This window comes from Chlamydotis macqueenii, chromosome 2 (assembly GCF_036417535.1).
Source record: "Chlamydotis macqueenii isolate bChlMac1 chromosome 2, bChlMac1.mat, whole genome shotgun sequence".
NCBI classification, from domain to species: Eukaryota; Metazoa; Chordata; class Aves; order Otidiformes; family Otididae; genus Chlamydotis; species Chlamydotis macqueenii.
This window is the reverse complement of record NC_141557.1, coordinates 14,346,508-14,369,147: the sequence shown is the minus strand read 5'-3', so window position 1 is coordinate 14,369,147 and position 22,640 is coordinate 14,346,508. Positions and strand designations below refer to the sequence as shown.

At 37.5% G+C, this 22,640-nt stretch overlaps 1 protein-coding gene across 12 annotated transcripts in view; it reads right to left on the bottom strand.

Moving 5' to 3' along the window:
* Window positions 1–22,640, bottom strand: part of PARD3 (par-3 family cell polarity regulator) — a 450,332-nt gene that overhangs the window by 152,833 nt on the left and 274,859 nt on the right. For 7 of the 12 annotated variants that reach the window (XM_086741984.1, XM_086741989.1, XM_086741986.1 and 4 more), the window contains 4 exons: window positions 17,007–17,157; window positions 8,517–8,706; window positions 2,988–3,139; window positions 1,857–1,901 (listed from right to left, as the gene is read on the bottom strand). In XM_086741984.1, coding sequence (XP_086598110.1) covers window positions 1,857–1,901; window positions 2,988–3,139; window positions 8,517–8,706; window positions 17,007–17,157 — 538 coding nt within the window. The remainder of the gene's footprint in view (window positions 1–1,856; window positions 1,902–2,987; window positions 3,140–8,516; window positions 8,707–17,006; window positions 17,158–22,640) is intronic. The other 5 variants (XM_086741985.1, XM_086741991.1, XM_086741987.1 and 2 more) reach the window with 3 other exon arrangements.

Sequence of the window (22,640 nt, the reverse complement as noted above, 5' to 3'; positions counted from 1 at the left end):
AACACTGCAAGGATTAGGCACTTCAAGTGAACTATAGAAAGAAAAATAATTAAAAATCTATTATAGTAACTAGGGCTGGTGAGCTCTACGCTCTCCTTTTCAGCCAATACTATTAAGTCCTACTTTGACTGTAACAGAGTTTGTTTTTACTTTTTCTAAAGTAAATATATGCTGAAGTTTTCTTGCTTCTAGAGTTCATTAAAACATAGTTCACCACACATTTAAAGCATTTTTTTTTCTTAGAACCAGATGATTTTTAAGCCAAACTACAGTAAGTGGTTTGTTTAACAACCACATCCATCTTCAGTAATGGGAGAAATAGAGTGTTTATATACAAAACCTGGTTAAAAGCGCACAAGATAAATAAAATAAAAGTACAATAAAAAGTGTTTTTCCCTTTTTTCCAGCCACTGAGCTTGCTGCCCACAAAATATGTAACTGCTTAGTCCAGATGGTTACGGTCATGCTCTTTCACCCAAGTTGTCTGACTTGTCTCTGTTTTGGAATTTAATCCAGGTGTTACACACAGAGAAAAACTACACTTGATTAATACCACCCTCTATTGATACCATCAAAAACATTATTAACTTTTAAAACCTAAGCATCATATTTTACTAAAACACATTGGTTTTACACCATTCTAATCACAACCCATTCAAATAGGCAGGCTAATAAGGAAATGAAAAATAATTTACAATAATTTTGAGTTTGATCTGTAACTTCTTTTTATGTGAAAAATGCTCAGGGGTGAAGGCAACCATTACCACAATTCATACATTCACACTCTGATGGCTTTAATCCTTCAAAACATTCACACGTTTTAATTTTCTGTACTTATTCTCAATTTGTAAACCTGTAAGTCCGTGGTCATATTCTGCAACAGTTTAAGAGCTAGAAATTTTATCTGTTTAAATAAAAAATATAATTTTATCACTTGATTACTTACAGCTTTTCAGTATTCCTACTCATGTTGTAAAGTGTCATAAAACAGAGATGTAGTTGTGAATTATTAATTGTAAATTCTGTATGGAATGCCCTACTCCCCAAATCATGCTAAAATAAATAATATTTCAGGTTAAAAAGGTGAATTGTTCCTAATTAGAGCTAAGTAATGTTATGGTGTCCTCTGGATCTAGCCTAATTAAAACAGCATTCCAAATGTCAAAAGTTAACTTATATTAATAAATCATAAAGGTTCATAATTGCAGTTGGTGCATTATTTTAATTACTAATAAAAAAATACGCTTTGAAAGCTATTTCTCATTATCATTGTGTGAAATGTTACAATCAATAGTATGTGGGAAAGATTCTATTTACATATTCTTTTGTTTCGTTACGATGCTCGGGTTTCAGCTCCAAAGGCAAATCAACTTGCACTAATAATCTTCAGCTCAACTCACAACGTGTATCTGATGACCACTTAAGGCAAAGGTAGCAGTTTTCTAATGAAAATAATTATTTCTAAGCACTGTGTTAGCACTGTAACAGCCAAACATTCGACTCTTCCACATCATCTCTCTGTACATCAGAGTTTGAAGCTAGGAGGAGATTTTCCAAGATTTTTTTTGGAAAGGACAAAAAATCCAAACAACTGTGAATATTTATGGGTTCAAAGTGTAGAAACAGGTGTCTACCTACAGCCACAGGTATGACCTGGTTGAATATACTACCCCAGATACTTATCGCTACAGAGAATTTTCTTTTTCTGTATGACTTGATTATTCACAACAATAGAAAGCAGCCATGCAAGTACTGGAATATTCATGTTTTCATGCAATTTGACTGGCAGTTCTGTAATTGTGGTAAGCTGCTTTGACCAAGGTTTCTATAGCAACAGCCTTACTGTCAATTCTTACCTGTTTTCTGGTCATCCATTGTACTGAGCTTAGTCTCGTCAGCTACTGTTAAAAGGTAAATGTATAACGGTTAGCCCAGTTAGTGCCCATGCCCCACATGCATCCAACATTCCTTCTGTTTTGCATATTTTTGTTCAAGTTAGGGGACCTTAGCAATGTCATACTTCATGCAAATAAACTGCAACAGTAAGCAAACATTCTGGGCAGAAATGGCAGCAGACTAGTAACCTTCATGCAATGTCAGTCATGTTCACATCACAGGCAGGTACAATATGTTATTTACACGTTAGCACATCACAACTAGTCAAGAAAAGTCAATACCACCAACCTTACTGTCACCTGAGGAAGTTGGCAAATTAGGGATAGTAGTTAAGATATTCACAATTATTGTAAAGGAGCAAATTGTATTATATTTTATTATTCTGAGTAGGGAATTTTGTGTGTTTAAACAACCAAAACTCACTGTTTAAGGTTACTAGAGTCTGCAATTCTAAATTAGATGGCAGAAAAATAGATGGACTCATTAGTGATTACTTATTCTCAATTGTTTTATCAGTTGAAATTATTATAGTCAACTGTCTGTCTTAGCTGCTGCTACTTTATAGGGCTTCTGATATAAATATTAAAACTTGGGTCTCAACCAGATGTCAGACTAGCCCCATTTGATAATTCTAAATGAACTCTTCAAAAAAATACTCACATCTTTAATATCTTAATCGAAATTCATCTACAAAATGAGAGACTATGAAGGATCTTTAAGGCTAATTGCATTATAATCATGAACTGAGAATAATCCTGTCTACCCAGAACCACAGTGTGGTACAGTTTTACACAGTTATTCTATACAGATTGGCAAATGCACTTTTCACCTCAATTTTAAGAAATGCTTTTAATGTTTCTGTACAACCATATATTCAGACGGCTACAATATTTATATGTATGGACACTTGCAAGTGGTACAAACAATACACAGGCCACTTGGCCATTCACGTTAAGAATAATTTACTTCCCACCAGTAGACATTACCTGCAGTAGTACTGCATGTAAACAATGTGCTTGGAATTACAAAATCTATATACTTACAACATGAAAATCAGGTTCAAATAAAACAATTGAAAAAATATCACTCACTACCTAGATCCATGCTTTTGGATTTTCGTGTTTTAACAAACTCCAACTGACTGGCATCTGAAAATTGCTTTGTACGCTTTTCTGACATGCTCTGGCGTCCAAAACCCTCTCGCTGGAAGGCAAGCACTGGATCAACATCTGGACTAAGAGTGCTGTAGGAAGGGAAAAAAATCATGCAAACATTTGTCAAGATCATGCAACCTTTCACTCTGCAGAGAAAATAATTTTTTTAGCACGTGACTTCTACCAACAATAAAGTACACATTTTAAAATAAACCACTGCAAATAGTCAGTTACACACACAATGGATTTGTTCTACTACATCAAGCAATTCTAGATCAAAAGTATCAAGAATTTCCCTTACGAGCTTTAATGAAAGACACATATCTGGTGCACTACAGAAATACTATCAGAATGCACAGTCCCAACACATAGGAATCATCTGAGGGAGAACAAAATAGTTCCTTTTTCTTCATGAGAAACACATATATTCTGTTGATAGTAAATTATCATCTTCATCATAAAACGTTTTTAGTAAAGTATAAATAGAATCTGTCCTGCCTGAAGCCCACAGAACTTTAAGCTTCTTCATTTAAAGACTTTGCATTAAGATTTCTCTCCATATGTGAAACTGCTTGTAATTTTTTTCACAGCATCTCCTGATTTTAACCTGGCTATGACAGACAAACATATTTTCACTCACTACGTCCCTGCTGAGCAAGCAGTTGCCACAATGGTTCCACCACTAAATCAGAAATGGGGGTAACTGGACTGAGTTTTGGTCTCTTCTGCATGATTCTTGCATAACCTCGGCTGAATGAGTCAGGTCTTCAGTAAGCAGTGATCGGCATTTCACCATGCTTCATCAGAAGCATGCCGAAGATAGATTTATTAGTGTTGGCAGAATCATGAATGCAAGAATGCAGGTAAAATTTTAGTGTGCAAGCTATACCCTAGGCTTGCAATGTGTCATCATGGCCATAATGCATATTAAAACCCATCAAAAAAAACCAAAAAAAAAAACCCAACCCTGCAAGATTGCTAATTGCTAATAAAACAATGTGAAAGGAAATTCACACAAAGATCTTCTGACTCCTGGAAAAGGGAAGAGTATTAAAAAGAGCCTGAAGGCAACCCCAAAGAATTTAGATTTCCACTCCAGTTGGCACAAAAAGAAAACAAAGCACAAAATACTGAAAAAAAATAGGATTTTGCGTCATTGTTATCTATCCTATAGGTGAAAGATCCTATAGGGAAAAGATCCCTCAAAATTCCCACTTTGATTGCTGTACTTCAAGATAAAAAAAGCTAAAATAGACTAAATGCCATTCAAAATATTGTATATATACATGTTACTGTTCAGTAACACATCAGGAACTGGTTACTGTTCAAGTAACATGTTTCAAAAGAATTATTTTCAACTCCAAGGGCTAAGTATAATACACTTCTCATACCTAGCGGGAAATAGGCAAATAGTGAATTTCTGCAGAAACCAACTTAAACTTTTAAATTCTGTAACATGCACATGTTTATGTACGCCATGTGCTATAATTTATAGAAGCATCTTTGATCAACAAACACCTGGGTATTAGGCACAACAGTGAAGAGAGGTAAGAAAAACTGTCCAAAGGCATCAAGTACTATAAAGGATGAAAATCACCATCTGCATTACCAGGCAGCCTAGAAGAAATTCAGCCTTGTAGTGGGAGATTTACAAATAATGAGATACATGCATGTGACAAGCATATATACTTAAGCGAGAGCAGGATCAGAGCTTATATGAATAAAGTCAATGTCAAGTGCCTTTTGACTTTAATGTTTCTGGCTCAGGCTCATAACGTTTTACATTTAATTACTGCAACTATTTCAGAGATGTCTGCACAATTTAGCAACGTTTTGAAGCATATGCTTAAAAGCTCTGATGAATCAGAGCCCGAACTCAAAAATAACTATTTAGTCCTCACATTCACTCCCACAAAATAGGAAAAAAAGTTATCTCCACATGATAGAAAGTTAAAACAGACAAGGCCAATATACACTTAGAGCATTTACAGCAATGCAACACGTAGCTCAATAAGAACCATCTAAGTCTGAAAATGTTCTCCGAGTGACTCAACTGAACTTAGAGGGTTTCAACAACTTTCATAATCAGATCATAAATGACTTTCCCAAGGCCACACAGGAATTTCTGGCTCACTGCGAGTCAGCTCTGTCTCTGAAGGCCAGAAAAATGTGGTTTTACTAAGTGAGAATTTTCTCTAGCAACATCTGTTAACACAGCTCACATTAGTTTAAAGATGACCGGCTTCATCTTGCTGAACAAAACGTATCCTGTGACACTTTCTTCAAAAAGAGTGAATTTCTAAAACTATTTGTTTTGGCTGTACACTCCTTTATTTTCATAGGAGCTTGCTTTCATCCATATACATAAAGCTTCTAATAAAGCTGAATAAAATTTTCATCTATTCAACTTGAAGTCCTAAGAACAGATTAGAACTCCAAAGTCAAACACAACTCAAAAAGGGCACCACAGGTCTCAGAGAGAGAAGTGCGGTCTGGACATGGTGTCAGCAACTGGGAATTCTGCAGATCGGATTCCAGTGTTTTCACTGACATGGCCTGTAGGGGCTTTCTCTCTGCTTCCTGTACCTGCCCTCATCACAGCTACCTTCCACTCACACATCTTAGGGGGACTGCTATTCCGTGTTTGTATAGGATCCTGCATACTAACGGTGCTACTTAGCACCAAAAATTACTTGCTTTGTGATATCACGCCATCTCATACGTTTTCATAGTACAAATATCTGCGCTCTACGTAGAGTCGTTAGTTTCCAGGTCCTGGTTTATTTCTGTTGTTAATGACCCGTGAGCGTGTTTTAGTAATTAAGGAAGGAGCAGATCATGGGAGTTTGAATGCATGTACATTGCCTAAAAGTATTCAAAAGCCCCTGTGAGGATCCACAAGTAGAAAAGGCAGTGAGCACAGAGGGGGAACTAATGCCCCTAAAAATGCCTCATTTTAATATTTTTCAACTACATTAATAAAAGACAGAAGGTGAATTTAGTGCAAGTCATTAAGCAATGCCAAATGCAATTTACTATATTCAAGCATACTTAACAAATAAGATTTCTGGAATGACAGCTGATCCTTAAAAGAATGTAACCGTCTTCTGACCCTTGATGTTATTAAAATTCCACTTATTAATCCCGTCTTATTGCCCCTTTGTTTTCATAACATTTTCATCAAGGATTAGGGAGATATTGTGAGGCTGGAAAAGCTTACATTTTCTTCTGTGATTCAGAACAGCTGCCATTCTTGTTTGGATAACCCTTCATCCATATTCTGAGTTTTACCCTTTGTGCCTTCCAGCAAAATCATACAATGCACCTTCGTTTTACAAGTCTTCCTCCATCCATTAGCAGCAGGAAATTAATGCAACAATCTAATTCTACTGCTATTTACTTTTTTTACAAACAGAATACATTAGATAGTAAGGCGCTGCACTGATCTACTCTCTTAAGCACAATTGTATCTGAAGACCTTTACAATTTCTCATACACACGTTTAAAGTTTTTGAGTGTGCTCAGTTCCACAACATCTCATCCCTATTTTCCTTGCTGTTACTTTCATTTTCAAAGTAGTACATGAATAGCAAGATATGCTGCAGAAGTAAATGTAAAAGCATCGGCAGGCTTCAAATGGGCTCTTACTTTATGTGTAGGTTTTTGCTCACATTCGGCTAAAAAAAAAAAACTCCCTCCCCAATAAGCTATTATGTGCAGCCTTGAGTACTATTCTATTTAAACGTCTCATTCTCAGCTCTTAAAAGCTTTTGCAAAAGACAGATGGACTTTTCAAGGGCCCAAATTACAGGTATGACTTGTCCAAGAGAATAGCTACAACATTAAAAAAAAATGCAAATGAGGATAAAAAAATTACCTTTTTATACAAGCATTAAAACAGTGCTTAAAATATAGAACTCAATTCCTGGACAGAAGATGAAATAAACTAATACAAAGCAAAGAAGAAGCTGACAGGTGCATATCAGCTGGCAGGTGCTATTGCTGTTTTATTAAGATATTGCTGACACATTCATAACAGGCTCAAGAGACAAGAAAAATAAGAAAATTCATATACTTCACACCACTTGTGGTAATTATTTAGCTTCAAGAAGTGGCAGTATACAGGGGTGGACTTTTATTTTGCTATTACTATAGATAATTACAGGACTTGCAAATTAAATCTTGGATCTGTATTAATTGTAGTAACTCAGCAATAAACAGTATTTGTTTGCCATGAACCTAAGCAAGTCGATAACGGAGCTCAACGCATTTCTCCTTGAGACTCTTATATTAAAATGTATAAAAGCAATCAGAGAGTCAACCTAAGATTCACAGAAATTATTTTTACTATAAACACGTAAAGTAAAGTTACTTTCCATAGTTTTAAATGTGGAACTATTACTTTGCATATTTTTTAATGGAGAGCTACATTTGACAGGTAACTATCATGTAATATTGACATGTAACTATCATAGAATCATAGACTCATACAATCATAGAATGGTTTGGGTTGGAAGGGACCTTTAAAGGTCATCTAGTCCAACCCCCCTGCAAGGAGCAGGGACATGCCCCACTAGATCAGGTTGCTCAGAGCCTCATCCAGCCTGGCCTTGAACATTTCCAGGGATGGGGCATCCACCACCTCTCTGGGCAACCTGTTCCAGTGTTCTACAACCCTCAGTGTGAAAAACTTTTTCCTAATATCTAAATCTACCTCTCTCTATTTTAAAACCATTACCCCTCGTCCTATCACAACAGGCCCTACTGAACAGTCTCTCCCCATCTTTCCTGTAGGGAAATTATATGAAAGGTACTTCTTCATGCATAATAAAGAAATCTTAACTGGGTCTTGTTGCACAAGCATTAACATTAAGGCAAAATAAAGAGTTGCCTTGACCTCTAAGCAGATTTTAAAATTACTACACATTATTAGGAAAATCAATAAAGTACATGGAAGTATTGAAAGGCTCCTAGATGTATACTGGAATATAAAAACAAAATCTTTGTTTTATAGACTTAGAAATATTTACAGCGAGGTTTATAAATTAAAATTTCCAACTGGACTTATTCTTTCATCTTTCATAAACTCAACTATCTAAATTTTGCAAAGTTTTTTTTACAAAGGCTATCTCAGTTGGCAACTAAATTAACATTAAATCATCAAATTAACACAGCTATATACTGATTTGCTCTTAATAACAATTAGTAACATTTCCACAAATGTGCTTTGACAGAACACAAAACTGCAACCAGAAGTAGAAAGTCTAACAAATTATCTGTACAGACTTCTTTCCTGAAACAGGGAGAATTACCAGTTTGAAAATAGTGACATCTAAATATGATAGGGAGAAAAAAAAAAACAAAAACAAAAACAAAATTAATATTAGCAGTAGCCAAAAATTAAACCAAAGGAAAAGGTGTAACTGCAGTCATCTCTTTTTTCCTTCCATTAAACCATGCTCTTACCAGTCTGTCGACTCATTAATTGCAGCTTTAGCCCATCCGCCAGCATCAACAGTGCCAAACCCAACATCGTCGTGGGAACTGGATGACGACTGGTCAGAGAGATGAGGAGGGAGGACCGACAGCCTGTCATCTTCAATAATGACAGTGTCATCCTGGGGCATGTTCACCGTTGGAGACAGCTGATATTTACCTGAACAATAAAAGGGAGAAAATACCCAAAAACTAAATAATGGCAGAGAGTGCCTTGAATAATATATAATCACAGCTGATAAAATGTCATGTCAAACTGCAATGCTACTGGTAAGAGTGACACAACACAGATAATAAAATCACTTATGTCTTACTTTATAGGCGTCTTCCTATAAAGAGGTCTGAAAAGTAAGAGACGTCAGTTGTATCTGCGGCCTACTGCAAGAAGATCACAGCATCACAGAAGGCTTGAGCTTGGAAGGGACCTCTCATCTGGTCCAACCCCCGCTCCTCAAGCAGGGACACCTGCAGGCAGTTGCCCAGGACCCTGACGAAATGGCTTTTGACTATTTCTACTCCACTACATCCCTGGGCAACCTGTGCCAGTGCTCAGCCACCCTCACAGTGAAAAAGTGTTTCCTAATGTTCAGAGGCAATCTCTGCATTTCAGTCTGTGCCCACTGCCTCTGGTCCTGTCATGGGGCACCACTGAAAAGCACCTGTCCCAGAAGACAGTATCTTCTCTTGCATCAAATCATCTGGTAGAAACGAAGAATGAGTTCAATGGGGACTAACAGAGCTCATAACTTCCCCTGATCAATCATTCCCTCATTAAATTTGAATCTTGTTTGACTGCTGTTGGCAACTTGGAACACTTTAATAATGTCTCCACCAAGGTACGAATTCTGCAAAGTGATGAGAACTCACGGCTAAAGCTAAAAAACTCAAAAATTTCATTCTCTCCTTTAAAAAATAATCTGAAGGCACATAGGCAAGATTTGGAAAAAAAAAATACCTATTAATTACCACTAAATTCAAATAAGCTTTAACACTATTGTTAAAATGCTTACACTAGAGCCATCACATACATGAAAGAGATATAATAAAGACTCAACATTATTCTTTGTTCAGTAGCAGACTTCATTGGGTTAATTTGTGAGAGCAGCAGTTAAAAGATGATATTTGGATGACTCTTACAAACTAGTAAAACACTGTTTCCAAGTAAAATCCAATTTCAATGTGCATATAAATATTATAAACTCACTACCAGTGCTGCTTTTATAGGGATAAAAATACAGACATAATTATATTTCCCAGTAATAATTTTGATACGTAACATTGAATAACAATTTTCTAACTGCCATATAAAATCAGAAGCAACTTTTAGACCTATAGGAAACTCCATGCCACCAAAAGAGACTAAAAAGTTATAAAGAATATCAGAAGGAATATTTTCATTGCAATGCTTTGTAACATAACAATGTTTAAATTGAATAAATCCAGCTTTCAGGATATGTGCATGAGACACAGAGTTGGGAGGATGGAGGTTATACAATATTATTTGCATGAGCATGGAAATATGGAACTATCACCATTTAAAATTTTAACTTGGAATAAACAGAGGTTATTTCAGTATCTAGAAACACTAAGCCAAAACTTGTTCTAAGGAAAATAAAGATTTGCGAATCAGGATGAAATTTATTTAGTTATTTGAGGTAATGGCTAATTATTAAGTGTGATTCTTTCATATTAACTGCACATAATTTTTTATGTGATATAATATCTTTTAAACTATTTTTTCCTCCTCAATATTAATGCTCAACTTAAAAAGATCTGTCATTTAAAATGTTTGGTCCTAACTCTCACTATATGCAACATTATTTCTAATGAATTATCATGACATTACCTGAATTTTATTCCTAGAAATGTATTATCTTACTAAAACAATTAGAAAATTGTCACATCTCATGAGAAGAAAAGCACTAGCTTAATCAACTGGTAATTTGTCAGCAAACTGTAAATTATTCTAAAACTATGATGCACTGCAGTAATACTATACAGTAAAACTTTTATTTCTATTACATAAACTGCTTCTACAGACACATTAAATATCACTCTTTCTTTTTCCTACAGATATGGAGATAGGGTGTAGAATTAGAGGAAAATATTTTTTTTCCTCTATTCCGGAAAAGTTTCAGTTACCATCACTACCTTTGCATGAAATTATTAAAAAACAAACAAACAAATAAAACCTTATGCATAGAGAGCTAGCTAAAATCATCACTGTGCTAGATGATACATGTTGTATAGCTTTCCAAAGTGGGGGAAACTGGCTTCAAAAAAGATCGTTGCAAAAGGCTGAAGAAGTGGCTGGAAGAAAAAGGTACTGCATGGTGAACATCTCATTACTGTCAGAGTGAAATGAATGTGTTCAGTTTGCATAACAGCTGATTCTTTGCCCAGCAATAGCTTCTTTGATGGACAAGTTAATGTTTAGCCTGGTAATGCACTTCTTTCCAAACATAATGCCTACAAGACTGTTAAGTCTATAGTTAATAATGTCTCCAAAGAATAGATTGCGAAAAGGTATAACCTTATGGCATGCGGCAGATTGAACTTCCCATTTGAGAGGCTGCAGTAATTCAGTAACATTTTTAACTTTTCACTACCCTCCTTTATATCTGACAAGGGTGAAGACTGACATTTTAATAGTTGCTTTGGAATTAAGGAGAAAATCCATCTGACATGCCTACACTTTTCACTGCAGATGAAGCTAAAAACAGGTGAAAGGCTTCACCTTCAGCAGACGGTTAGAGAGACCTCAGCAATGGACTTGATACATTCTTCGGAGACAACTCAGTTGAAGTGGACAGAAAACACCCTTGGAGAAAGCAACTCTGCAAATGTTGTGAGAAACATTACAAAGAAACATCAAAGAAACTGCAAATCTTGCAATATTTGACTGATGTACAAAACGGAGACACTGCTTGAGCTGTCTACAAACCTCTCCAAGACAATAATTTTCCCTTGGGCTAGAAAAGTCCTGTAAAATGTAGACTCTGAACACACTTCAAGGCCAGTTTTTCATCTATTAATTCACCTTCAGCAAGATAATCTGTTATAATATGTAGTATTTTGGATGGTGTAATAGAGAAGGGAAAACATTCTCCCTTTCAAGTGTGTCTCATTTCAGGACAATGAGGCTCAAAGTTCAAAAAGTTACCAATCTGAACAAGCGTAGCCTGAGGACCATACCAACTATGGGGTAAGAAGGGTTCCCATCTGTCTCTGTAGAAAAAGAAGTCTCAGAGCTCCAGTACCAAATGGCTGGTCTCCAGGTCTATGAGGACGTTCAGCTCAGAAAGAAAAATACACCAAACAGCAACACTTAAAACCTGTAATACTACAGATCTAGAGTAGACCAGAAAATAGTTTGTACCTGAATTAAACCACCAACATAAAGAGCTCCAAAACAAACCCCTGGGCATACACAGTACATAAAATGAACAACACGCTTGATCATGAAGAACCCAACTACACAAAGTCCTTTTAAATTTTGAAAATCCCTGAGGTCTGGTTAATCTGTTTGCTGTGATAACTTCGCTCCTGTACTACACTGCATTGTCACCATACTGTATCTGGTTTGGTTCTTGTGCTTTTGCTATTGCTTTCTCTTTGGATGAGAGTCTAAGAAATCTGTTGAACATCCTTATGATATGTTCAAAACCAAGTATTATTTCATGAGTGACTCTAATGAGCATTTTGATAACATGGGATTTAGATGAATGGTACACTTCAAGTCTCTTCCTCAAGTAGAGGGCCATGCTCTGACATGGCAACTGATTCCTAACCTGCCTGACCAAGAAATCAGCAACAGCTACGCTGTGATGAAGAATGAAGTATTAGCCAAAGTAATAGAGAGTAATAAGTAATTGAAATAATAATAAAACAAAATAGTGATGATGATGATAGTGATGAAACTTCCTACAGAAGGGATACAGATAATCATGCAATGAGAAATTAATACTTTTCAAAATCTTCATTTTTCACTAACAGCATATTTGTCCCCAGCAATACAATGAGTTTTGCAAAATTTCTCATAGATACTCATGTAATTTAATTTTCCAAGCTAAACAGAGGTAAGAGTTGGAATAAGGCCAATAAAGCTGTTGAAGTGTCTAGACAGTAAGTCTTATGAGGAACAGTGGCGGGAACTGAGGTGTTCTGGCCTGGAGAAAAGGAGCCTCTGAGACCTTATTGCTCTCTACAACTACCTGAAAGAAGGTTGAAGCCAGGTGGTGTTGGTCTCTTCTCCCAGGTAACAAGAAACAGAACAAGAGGACATGGCCTGAAGTTGCACCAGGGAAGGTTTATATTGGGTATTAGGAAAAATTTCTTCACCAAAATGGTTGTCAAGCATTGGACCAGGCTGCCCAGGGAAGTGGTGGAGTCACCATCCCTGGAGGTATTTAAAAGACGTGTAGATGGGGAGCTTAGGGGCATGGTTTAGTGGTGGGCTTGGCAGTGTTAGTTTTATGGTTGGATTCAATGATCTTAATGGTCTTTTCCAATATAAATGATTCTATGATTCTAAAAATGTCTGGGGAACATCTAAGAGCAAAATTTCTCCACTATATCTAGGCTTTGGATTTCAAGAAATTGCTCAGATCTGTCAAGACTATGGTAGCAGACCACCATATTCTGATGAGATTCCTGGCCACAGAACTGCATTCTGCTTGTAAAGGGTTATTTTCGTTTAATTGACACACACAGTTAACATCCCTAGGTAAATTCTTTTCAGCAGTGCTTCTCCTTGGTTCTATCCTAAAGAAAGCAATTATTTACATATAGAACAAAGTATTTGCTCTTGTGTAGTAACTATCAAATTTTATGAATTCCTCGGGGATCTTTCAGGATGAAAAGCAGATTCAGTGCAAGCTATTTTTATTCTGTGTACCCCCTGATAAATGACTTCCGTTTAGTCACCGTTAGCAACAAAACCCACCATGTTCATAAAGAAAATATCAGCAACTAGAAGAAAGAGATGAAAGAGGACTTTGTGTTAAGATGTTTGTTGAATAAGAATAATTTATATAGCCATGTATTTGCGTAGTGCAAAACTGAGGAGCATAACGGATGATATACAAGAACAGCGTACCAGAAGAAAAGACTGGAATTTTCAATCATAGAGCCAAGCAAGCCAGTATAACACAGTTGTTATTTTGAATGTACTATTAATATACAACCTGAAAATATTAAAAATAAATAAGCAAACATAATGGTTTATTATAGCCATCTAATTGTTAGAAGATAAGACCTAGTTTGTATAAATTAAAAAAAAAAGCCTTGTCAAAACAAAAATATAATTCCCTGAATACAGGAAGCAGTATCTCCTCTCCATCAGAATTTTTCAGTGAAATATTATCAAGTGAAAAAGCAATAATCATCTAGAAAAGCAGATCAACATAAGAATCGTCAGAAACATTAAAAGACTCGTAGTCTTTCTGCAGCAAGCAAACATCATTTTACATAATTTAAATCATGTTCCAAAATTAGTATTTTATTCCCACTCTCACAGCAAGGCTCTGACAAACAGTTCTTGCTGTCAGTTATGGATTGAAAGAGTAAGGAAATTGTCTTAAATACCTTTCCTGAAAATTACATTAGATATATTTTAAAGAAACAACTCTCTTAAAGTTTGTTCCAACTTTGAGCAATGACTGAAACGAGCAGGCATTTTCCAGACCTTGAGACGATCGCTTTGGAATAGCCTAACATAGCAAGGAAGAAAACTCAAAATCCATCAATTTTATCCAATAGCCAAAGAAGCAGAAGGACCTACTCCTTCACACATTATATCAAACCATGACCTCCCCACCACAAGGTGCCAAGGGTACTAAAAGATTACATAGTTAAATTCATTGGGGGCTAAATAAAAAGCCCCAGTTCAGAGAACCCGTAAGTCAGAGGGCTCCTCTGTATGGGGAGAGCACTCAAGGGAACCAGCCCTGTGTAAAGCACTCCTCTGGGCTTGTTTTCATGGCCAGGACCAGCATGGCAAGGTACAGATCCCCAGTCTTCCTCAACCAGATTGTTTTTAGGACTAATCCTTGCTTTTAGGCCAATTTTCAAGAGAGGAGGAAACCTCTAGAAGAGTCATGTAACACCACATACACATTCTCAAAAAAATAAAATGTTCTGAGTTTTTCCTCATTATCAATGCTAATAGGAGAGGAAATCCACTGCATAATAAATGATAGAGTCTTATAAATATCAGCTACTCTGAAACAAGCAACTGTACCTATCTCTGCCAACAGGTAAGAATACTTCTCTGTTGTAGGGCACTGCAAGAAAGCATGCATGCAACAATTATCACAAAAGATTGTATACATTGCAGTTTTAACTTAGTGGTACTGATCCATTCAGCAAAATTAGCATATCAGAAAACTGACTGCTACCTAAAAACTGGGTTTACACATGACAGTTCCATGAAACTGCCGTGACTGCAGAAGGGAACGGCCCAGTCCTGGCTAGACCAGTTTTCAGTTACGCTGGACTAGATCACATTTATTATGAGGTTCAGGCACAATTTGATTTTCCAAGTGCTTCCAACTAAAGCATCAAGAGATTTCCGTCACAACCAACTAACTTTCTACATAGTTCCTGGTTTCTGAAAGCAATACAGAAAAAAAAATGATGATTTAGAGGAAATAAAAATATCAACTTCAGGTTATAAAACACAAATGCATGATGGATTTTTTTTCCCTATGTCTACACTGCAGAGTTATCCAAAAGCATTCGTTTTTAAGAGCTTTGGAAAAATTTTTGGTCTTTTTTTGAAAATCAGTTATCAGCTGCAGCTAAAGGGATTACACCAGACTGATGAAGCACTAGTTCGATTTGGCATGGCAAGTCCTGTGTTCCTTTGATGTGGAAGTAAACCGCATTGCTGACACACATGCACACAGATTCTCTCAGGGTTTCTTCTCCCATCACTGGACGAGGTGCTTAAGCGATAACTCGTTAATGCTTATATGAGCTCTACGTGTAAATCCTCTGCAACACTGATGGAAAAAGCAGAAGGCAGTGGTTTGCAAATGTTTTATCTAAAGCCCTGACACCACAACTAGTCTCTTCTATGGCAGAGTAGTGCTAAAGACTTCAAATTTTTTTAATCAGTCTTTGAATTTTTCAACAAATAGTGTTTGGTTTTTTTTTTAATTGTTCTCTTTAAAAGCATATGACTTTGGGTGCAAAGGTTTCATGCTTCCTTGATTCTCAAGTATACTATTTTTCTTTTGAGTTGCATCCAATGTAATGTGATAGAACAGAATATGATTTATTTCTAATTACTGTTGTCCAAATGTACACACAAAAAAAAGACAAAAGTCTTAACTGATGAAATATCTTAAATAGCAAATCTGTGGATTTTCAGAGAGTTTAACAACAGTATTATTCTGCTACCACAAAGAAAGAGCAAATTAACATACAAAAATTTTAACAAAACAAACAAAAAAAACCAACCTCAAATCATAGTGAAATATATATACAAACTGTTGACTAGAAAAAGCCTAAGTCATGGACTTTCATTTTCTAAGCCTAAAAATCAATCTCAAGGAATCAAAAGCTAAGTTCAGCCTTGCTTCATATCAAGTTTATAGCAGCATCTTCTAATATAGTCTGTGTGTGTCAAGCACACTAAACAACATCCCAGATTTAATGGCCATGTCTTAAGTTTAAAACTTGCAATTCAAGCAAGCAATCGTCACATCGTCTGTCAGGTGCTATTTTCATCAAGCTGCTTCTTGTGTTTAAATTTGAAAATCCTTTCAAACTAATCCCATCCTAGTCAGTAAATCCGACCACTCCTGTGGTAAGGCAAGTCTTTATTACCTAGCTCTGTACATCAGCAGCTGAATTGCAGCAGAGCAACCGCTAATAACCTCATTATCCACTGGGGCCATGCAGATGGCATGGCACAGAATCTACACAAGGGATGCTTAAAATTAGTTATGAGGTTTTAAAATTGGTGTCCTGCAAAGCAAACATGCAAACATTCAAACAAATTAATGAAATGCCCTAATAAGCATAAATGGATGCAAGTTTGCCTTATTTTTTTTTTACTTTAGTATGACTGAAACAGAGGAGAAGAAATGCTGAAATTAATTAAAAATTCCCATGAGTCACTGACTTTCATGCAAATGAAGACTCAATATGGAGATTAGACCAACCAATAATTAATTGTCCCAGATCAGACATTGAAAAAACATGTTAAATGCTCCTGTTATTTGTTCTATTACCTGCCACAGTATACAAAATTTGCTTTTAATTCCATGTACTGATGTTTTTCCTTACATTAACTAACCAAAAGGCTTGTGTGGAACAATTTTAAGGAATGTTTTAAGTTGATCAGTGCAACCTTGGAGTTCCTTGATTTCCACATAATACATTAATCACTCTTCAATAAATCACAGTGAGGAACAACACCACGCCTCGATTAGCAGAGCTGATTTGACTCACCCATTATCCTACTCAGCGCCGTGTTCCTCGTGGGTGATTCACTGAGACCCTCGATCCCGCCGTAGAGGGAATGGGAAATCCTCCGCTCCCGGTCATCCAGCAGTGTCTCTATGGGCAGCTCTGGCCCACAGGGGCTCCCAGGTGACTCCAACTGCACAGAGAGAGGAAAATTAGCACCCGGGGTCCATTTAGCAGCATGGGGGAACTGTAACAACTTGCCTAAGGCCTAGAACTGTCTGGGCACCAAATGAGCTAGAACTCCTCACGCTGGACAAATATAATTTGCAATGACAGCTTTGCTTAATGACCAACTTTCTAAGCCACTTTACAGCGCACCTCCCATGGCGCCCTGTCAAATTCCAAGTCCTTCAGGAGAAAATTGGTGAAAAAACCTAACGCATTTTGGTGTCTCTTTGTTGGATAATTTCTTAAACAGACAGTTCTGGCTTTTTTTCAACGCTATGAGGCAGACAGCTGGGCCACCGTTCCCACATTGACAGCCTGTCAGAACAAGGCTCCTGTCACGAGCGCGGAGCAGGAACTCCGTTTAGAATTGGGCTGCTGGCGCTTTTTGAAGTGCTGCAATTTGCTTTCAAATGTAATCATCATGGAAACTCCCAGGAAACCCCACCCCACGTATTAGCAACCAATACATAAACACTCAAACATTTTGTAGTTAGGAGGGAAACAAGAAAAAGAAGTCACGCTTCAAATTAACTTTTCTTTTCTTTTCTTTTTTTTTTCCTAATTATGATGAGTTCTTTGCTCTGCCTTTCCTGGCCACAGGATACAGAGACCTCACATGCTTTGTTCCATGTGGAAGCTTCCCTGATCCCTGGCACCGCTGCAGCTTCCAGGCAGAGCCATAAAAACCAGACCTGACAAGACCTGAGGTGCTCCCCCATCCCAGCCCCCAGCCCCCATCCCCCAGAGCTGCTGGTCCCTGCCGACCACCCCTCCAGGCAGCCCTCTCTGGGGCATTGAGAGGAAGATGAAGGACGTGGTGGAAGAAGAGAAGGAGACGGGCTGCTTGGCCACGTGCACAGGGGAGAGGACTGCATGTATGGCTGCTTCCCTGCCCCAAATGCCTTCCCATCAGAAGGCTCCTCTGAGCAACTCCCCAGCCTTCGCTCAGCCTTCCAGCCTCCCAGCTCAGCCTTCGCTAGCAGAAGCCAGTCATCCTTTGTTTTCCTGAGTACACCTCTCAAGTTTTTCAAAAAGAGAGGGGAGAAAAAAAAAATCAACTTTTTCTCAGTGAGCCCCATAGAATCAGAGCTCAGTGGAAAGCAGTACCTGTGCGAGGCAAAGAAAGACTGATGGTGTCACCTGGCTGGGTTTAGCCACCCCATTAGCAGCCACTGTCAACGCAGTCCCTGGGAGTGAGAAGAACGAGTGTGTGGGCACTCACCGCTCAGCTTGGATGCCAAATTCGTCAGCATCCAGCCACTCACCGCAGAGGTGAAGACTCCCCACACCATCACCCACTCCTTGCATCATGCAAGCCTTCCTGCCCTAAAGCTCTTGGTTCACCTGAGCCCTAGCAGCCTGCTGCTACTCGGTACTGCTAGCAAAGGAGCTTCGCCGAGACCATTAAACCAACTCATCTAACAGCATGAACTGCCTCCAACTCTAGCAAAATAATAAACAAATATTAAAAAATAGATGTGTTCTGCAGGGTAATTGTATGAACTCACACATCAAAGCATTATCTGGTTTCAGCAACACGCCTCTTCATATTGAAGTGTACGGTCAAAACTTAAGAGCAATGTCTCACACAAATCCCACAGCATATATTTTATATGTACTGAAATACAGCGGGGACCAGATTGCAAGATACTGAGCATGCTGCAAACTCTTTGAAGCCGCTGGGAACTGGGAATGCTTATTCCAAGGATTGGTCTCGAAATGAGCACGAGAGGAACAGTTCATACTTTCAGGAATTACAATAACAAGCAACATGTTGGTTGGTTGGTTTTTCTTCTTTAAACAGCTGCCCATTATTAATCACTCTACCCACAATCCCCAGATGACTAAGAAATGTATGCTATGAAAGATTTTTAAAAATCTGCTTCAAGGGCTACAAAGGACTCGGCTGCAGTCTCCACAGCAGAGGCTTTGAAGTCAGCCCGATGGACTAACGACTTCTGACATTCAGGCGCTGGCGTAGCGCCCAGTACACGGAGGGGTGGAGGTTTGCAAAACACCGCATTACAAAGTCGAGGCAACCATGATCGGGAGGTCGCAGAGCCTGCAAAAATTATTATTTCTGTTCAAAGCCATCATCTGTTTAATATAAATGAGATATTTAATGAAGTTCCAAATTGTAGACTTATCTCTCCCAGTTTGATAAGCACTGGGGAGATTTACTGCATCGGAGGGTCAACACAATTACAATTGGAGGCACGTCAAGCTGCAGGAGAATAATAAACTTGCAGTGCAAGTGAATTAGACTCAGTAAGGTTTAAATTGTGAAATGAGGATTTGTTTTATTAGTTTTTTTAAATTGCAGATTACAAGTGACAGCTTTACTGAAAAGTAAATTAAACAATATTTGTAGCCTCTTTTAAAAAGGAATCTAAGGCAAATTCAAAAAGAACAGAAATGTTAAATTCTGAAACACTGTAAGAAAAAAAAGCACAGCAACATTGGACTGCTGAAATTTGCATGATGAAGGCATTAAATGATAAACTAAACTTTATTTCGCTGCCTTTAAATAAAGTGTGAAAATATCAAAGTGCTTTGGGATTTATTCTCCCAGTGCTATATTGATGACTATGTAACAAGTGTCCAGCTTTTAGTGAGACATATTGCACAGTCCTTCTTTATGTGACAACCCATCAACTTTCAAACTCATTTGTAGGAAGGTCTCAAGAGATTTGCAGAAAGATACTGACAAGAAGAAAGTTCAATCAGAAAAATACATAGAAATTCACTCCTGGTACAGCAGTAAAGTACAGGGTAAATAAAATAAATAGCAAGAACGCTGCGTTTAGATGACTGTGTTTTGTAAAGTGAATCACGTATTTTATAATTTATATGGGGAAAACTTTTTCCATTTCTAATTAGCATCTCAAAAGATGAGTTAAAATACAGGCATTGACAGTCAACTACACAAATATTTTACAAATGATATGATGCTGTTTATAAAATAGCAAAAATTAAACAGGAATTACACAACTGGCTTTCACAAAAAAAAAAAAAAAGTATTTTCCTTACATTGTTAACAGAAACTTTGTGTAAGAAAAAAACAACACATTGAATTTGGAAACTCTGCTGTCGGCAAGAGAAAGAGACCAACAGTCCAAAGCAAGTTTGCAGTTCAAATAAAGACCTGCTCTTGCTGATGCATTTCTAATAAAGAGCTTGAATTACACATTCCAGTTCCTTCCCTTCACTGTTACCAGTGCTATCCGGTATAATTTAATTTGACTAACTAATTTAATTTGATAAAGACTAGGTAACATAAGCAAAGATGTATGAATTCCTGACCTTCCTTAAAGTCCTGGCTAGGAAAGCAAGCTGGTCCCTATAGTTTCTATCACTAGTTGCCCCTGCCTCGCAGAAGCACTTCTTGGTGTGACAGTTCAGAATCATGGACCGGTTGAGGTTGGACTGCACCTCTGCAGATTATCTAGTGCAACCTCTTACTCAAAGCACGGTCAGTGAGAGCAAGTTGCCCGGTGCCTTGTCCAGTTGGATTTTGAACACCTCCAAGGATGGAGACTCCACAACCTCTCTGGGCAACCTGTGCCAGTGCCTGACCACCATCTCAGAAGAAAACTTTTTTCTTATGTTTAAAGAGATTCCTTGAATTTCAGTTTGTGCCCATTGCTTCTTGACCTGGCAGTAGGTATCCCAGAGGAGAGTCTGGATCTGTCTTCTTTACTCCCCTCTTCAGCTATTTATAGACACCTCAGGTATGAGGATCCCTCCAACCCTTCTCTTCTCCAGGCTGAAAAGAGAGAGTTCCCTCTCTGGGTCCTAGCACTGATCTATAATAAATGATCATATTCATAAAAATGCTATAAAACCTTGCATGCTGCAGATTTTCTGTAGCTCCTTTTCTCTCCATTCTCTTAAAATAAAAATAGAAACAAGAATTTTTTCCTTTTTAAAATAAAAAGGTCTCTACCCTGCCCTTTGTCATTTAGATAAGAACCAGCTGTTTGCTAAAGCACTGTCTGTACTAACTAGCCCAGCTGCTGCTTATCTAGATGATAAAAGGACAACTAATGTGGTCCTTTTTACTTAAACACCACCATCCATCCTATCTGAAGTTATGCACTTAAATATGAAAAAAGTTTATGCATGAGAACATTGCCAAAATATTCAAAGCATAAACAATTTTTTTTTTTTTTAAAGAAACAATAATCAGACTCCCTTTTTCCTTCAGAAAGTAAATTACCCACATACTGGCATGCAAGCACTATGGATCTTAAAGAAGCCAGTATACAAATTCGCTGCATATTACACTGCATCCAGGGCACTGAGGCTCTTCCTGTCACACAGAATTATTCTCCAGGCTTTCTTTTTCCTTTCTGATCTGTGTACTTGTGACTAGGATGTTCAAAGTGCTTCAGCTTCCTTTCTCAACAGAGACACCTTTACAATACTACCAAAATTAAATACAGATTGCTTTCTTACCACCCAATTTGGAATCCTGCTTTAGGGACACACTTTGCAAGATAAGAAAATGCAACAGCAAGCAAAAGGGTCAGGTTTGACTTATACGCACAATCATGCACCAGTAAGTGTACAATTGGTACAGTGTTTCTAAGAAATAACTGCATTCTTGTTCTGACAATGTTAGAAAGCAAGTAGAAGACAAAAAATGCTTTCAGAATGGTGGGAGGGAACCCACACAGCTTTGCAAAATGTAGTTAGATGGTAGATGCACAGAACAGAAGACACTATGATACTACAAAGTACAAAACTATGTGTCTACTCACCCAACAACTAACTGTTAAAAATATTTCTTGGGATATTTGCTACTTGAAGCTTGGATGTTTACTATTGGAAGTCATGCACCAAAAAGACCACCAGAGGCCTAAAAGCAAACTATCAATGAGTACTGTATTAGAAGCTCAGGTAAAATGTGCCATAATTTAAAAAAAAAAAAAAACCCAAAAAACACCAAAAAAAACCCAAAACAAAACAAAAACCAAACAACCCCACCAAAACAATATGGCCAAAGAAACTGAGAGAAAGAAGAAAGAATTTTAGCAGCACCCTTCAGAGGATTCTCAGACTGAAGGTAAAATGTTCACTAAAGACATCAGAAATAGGAAGGTGTACAAGGAATCAGTTGGGCCACTTGATGGCAAAAGTGAAAGGGACACTGTGCGACAAGCCGGCAGCAGGGAAGCTCAATGATTTCTTTGCCTCAGTCTTTACTGCTGAAGATATCATGGAGATTTCCCCACTTGACATCATTCTTTGTAGCAAATAAGGAAATGAGTGAGATCAACCAGAAAAAAATACACAGGAGCATTACATCAAACTGGTAGGTGAGAATTTAACATGTCACCCAGGTTGGATGGCATTCTCCCAAAAGCCCTGAAAGAATTTAACCATGAAACTGTGTAATCGCTGGCCAAAACGTTCAAAATACTGTTAAAAATGGCCATGGTGCCA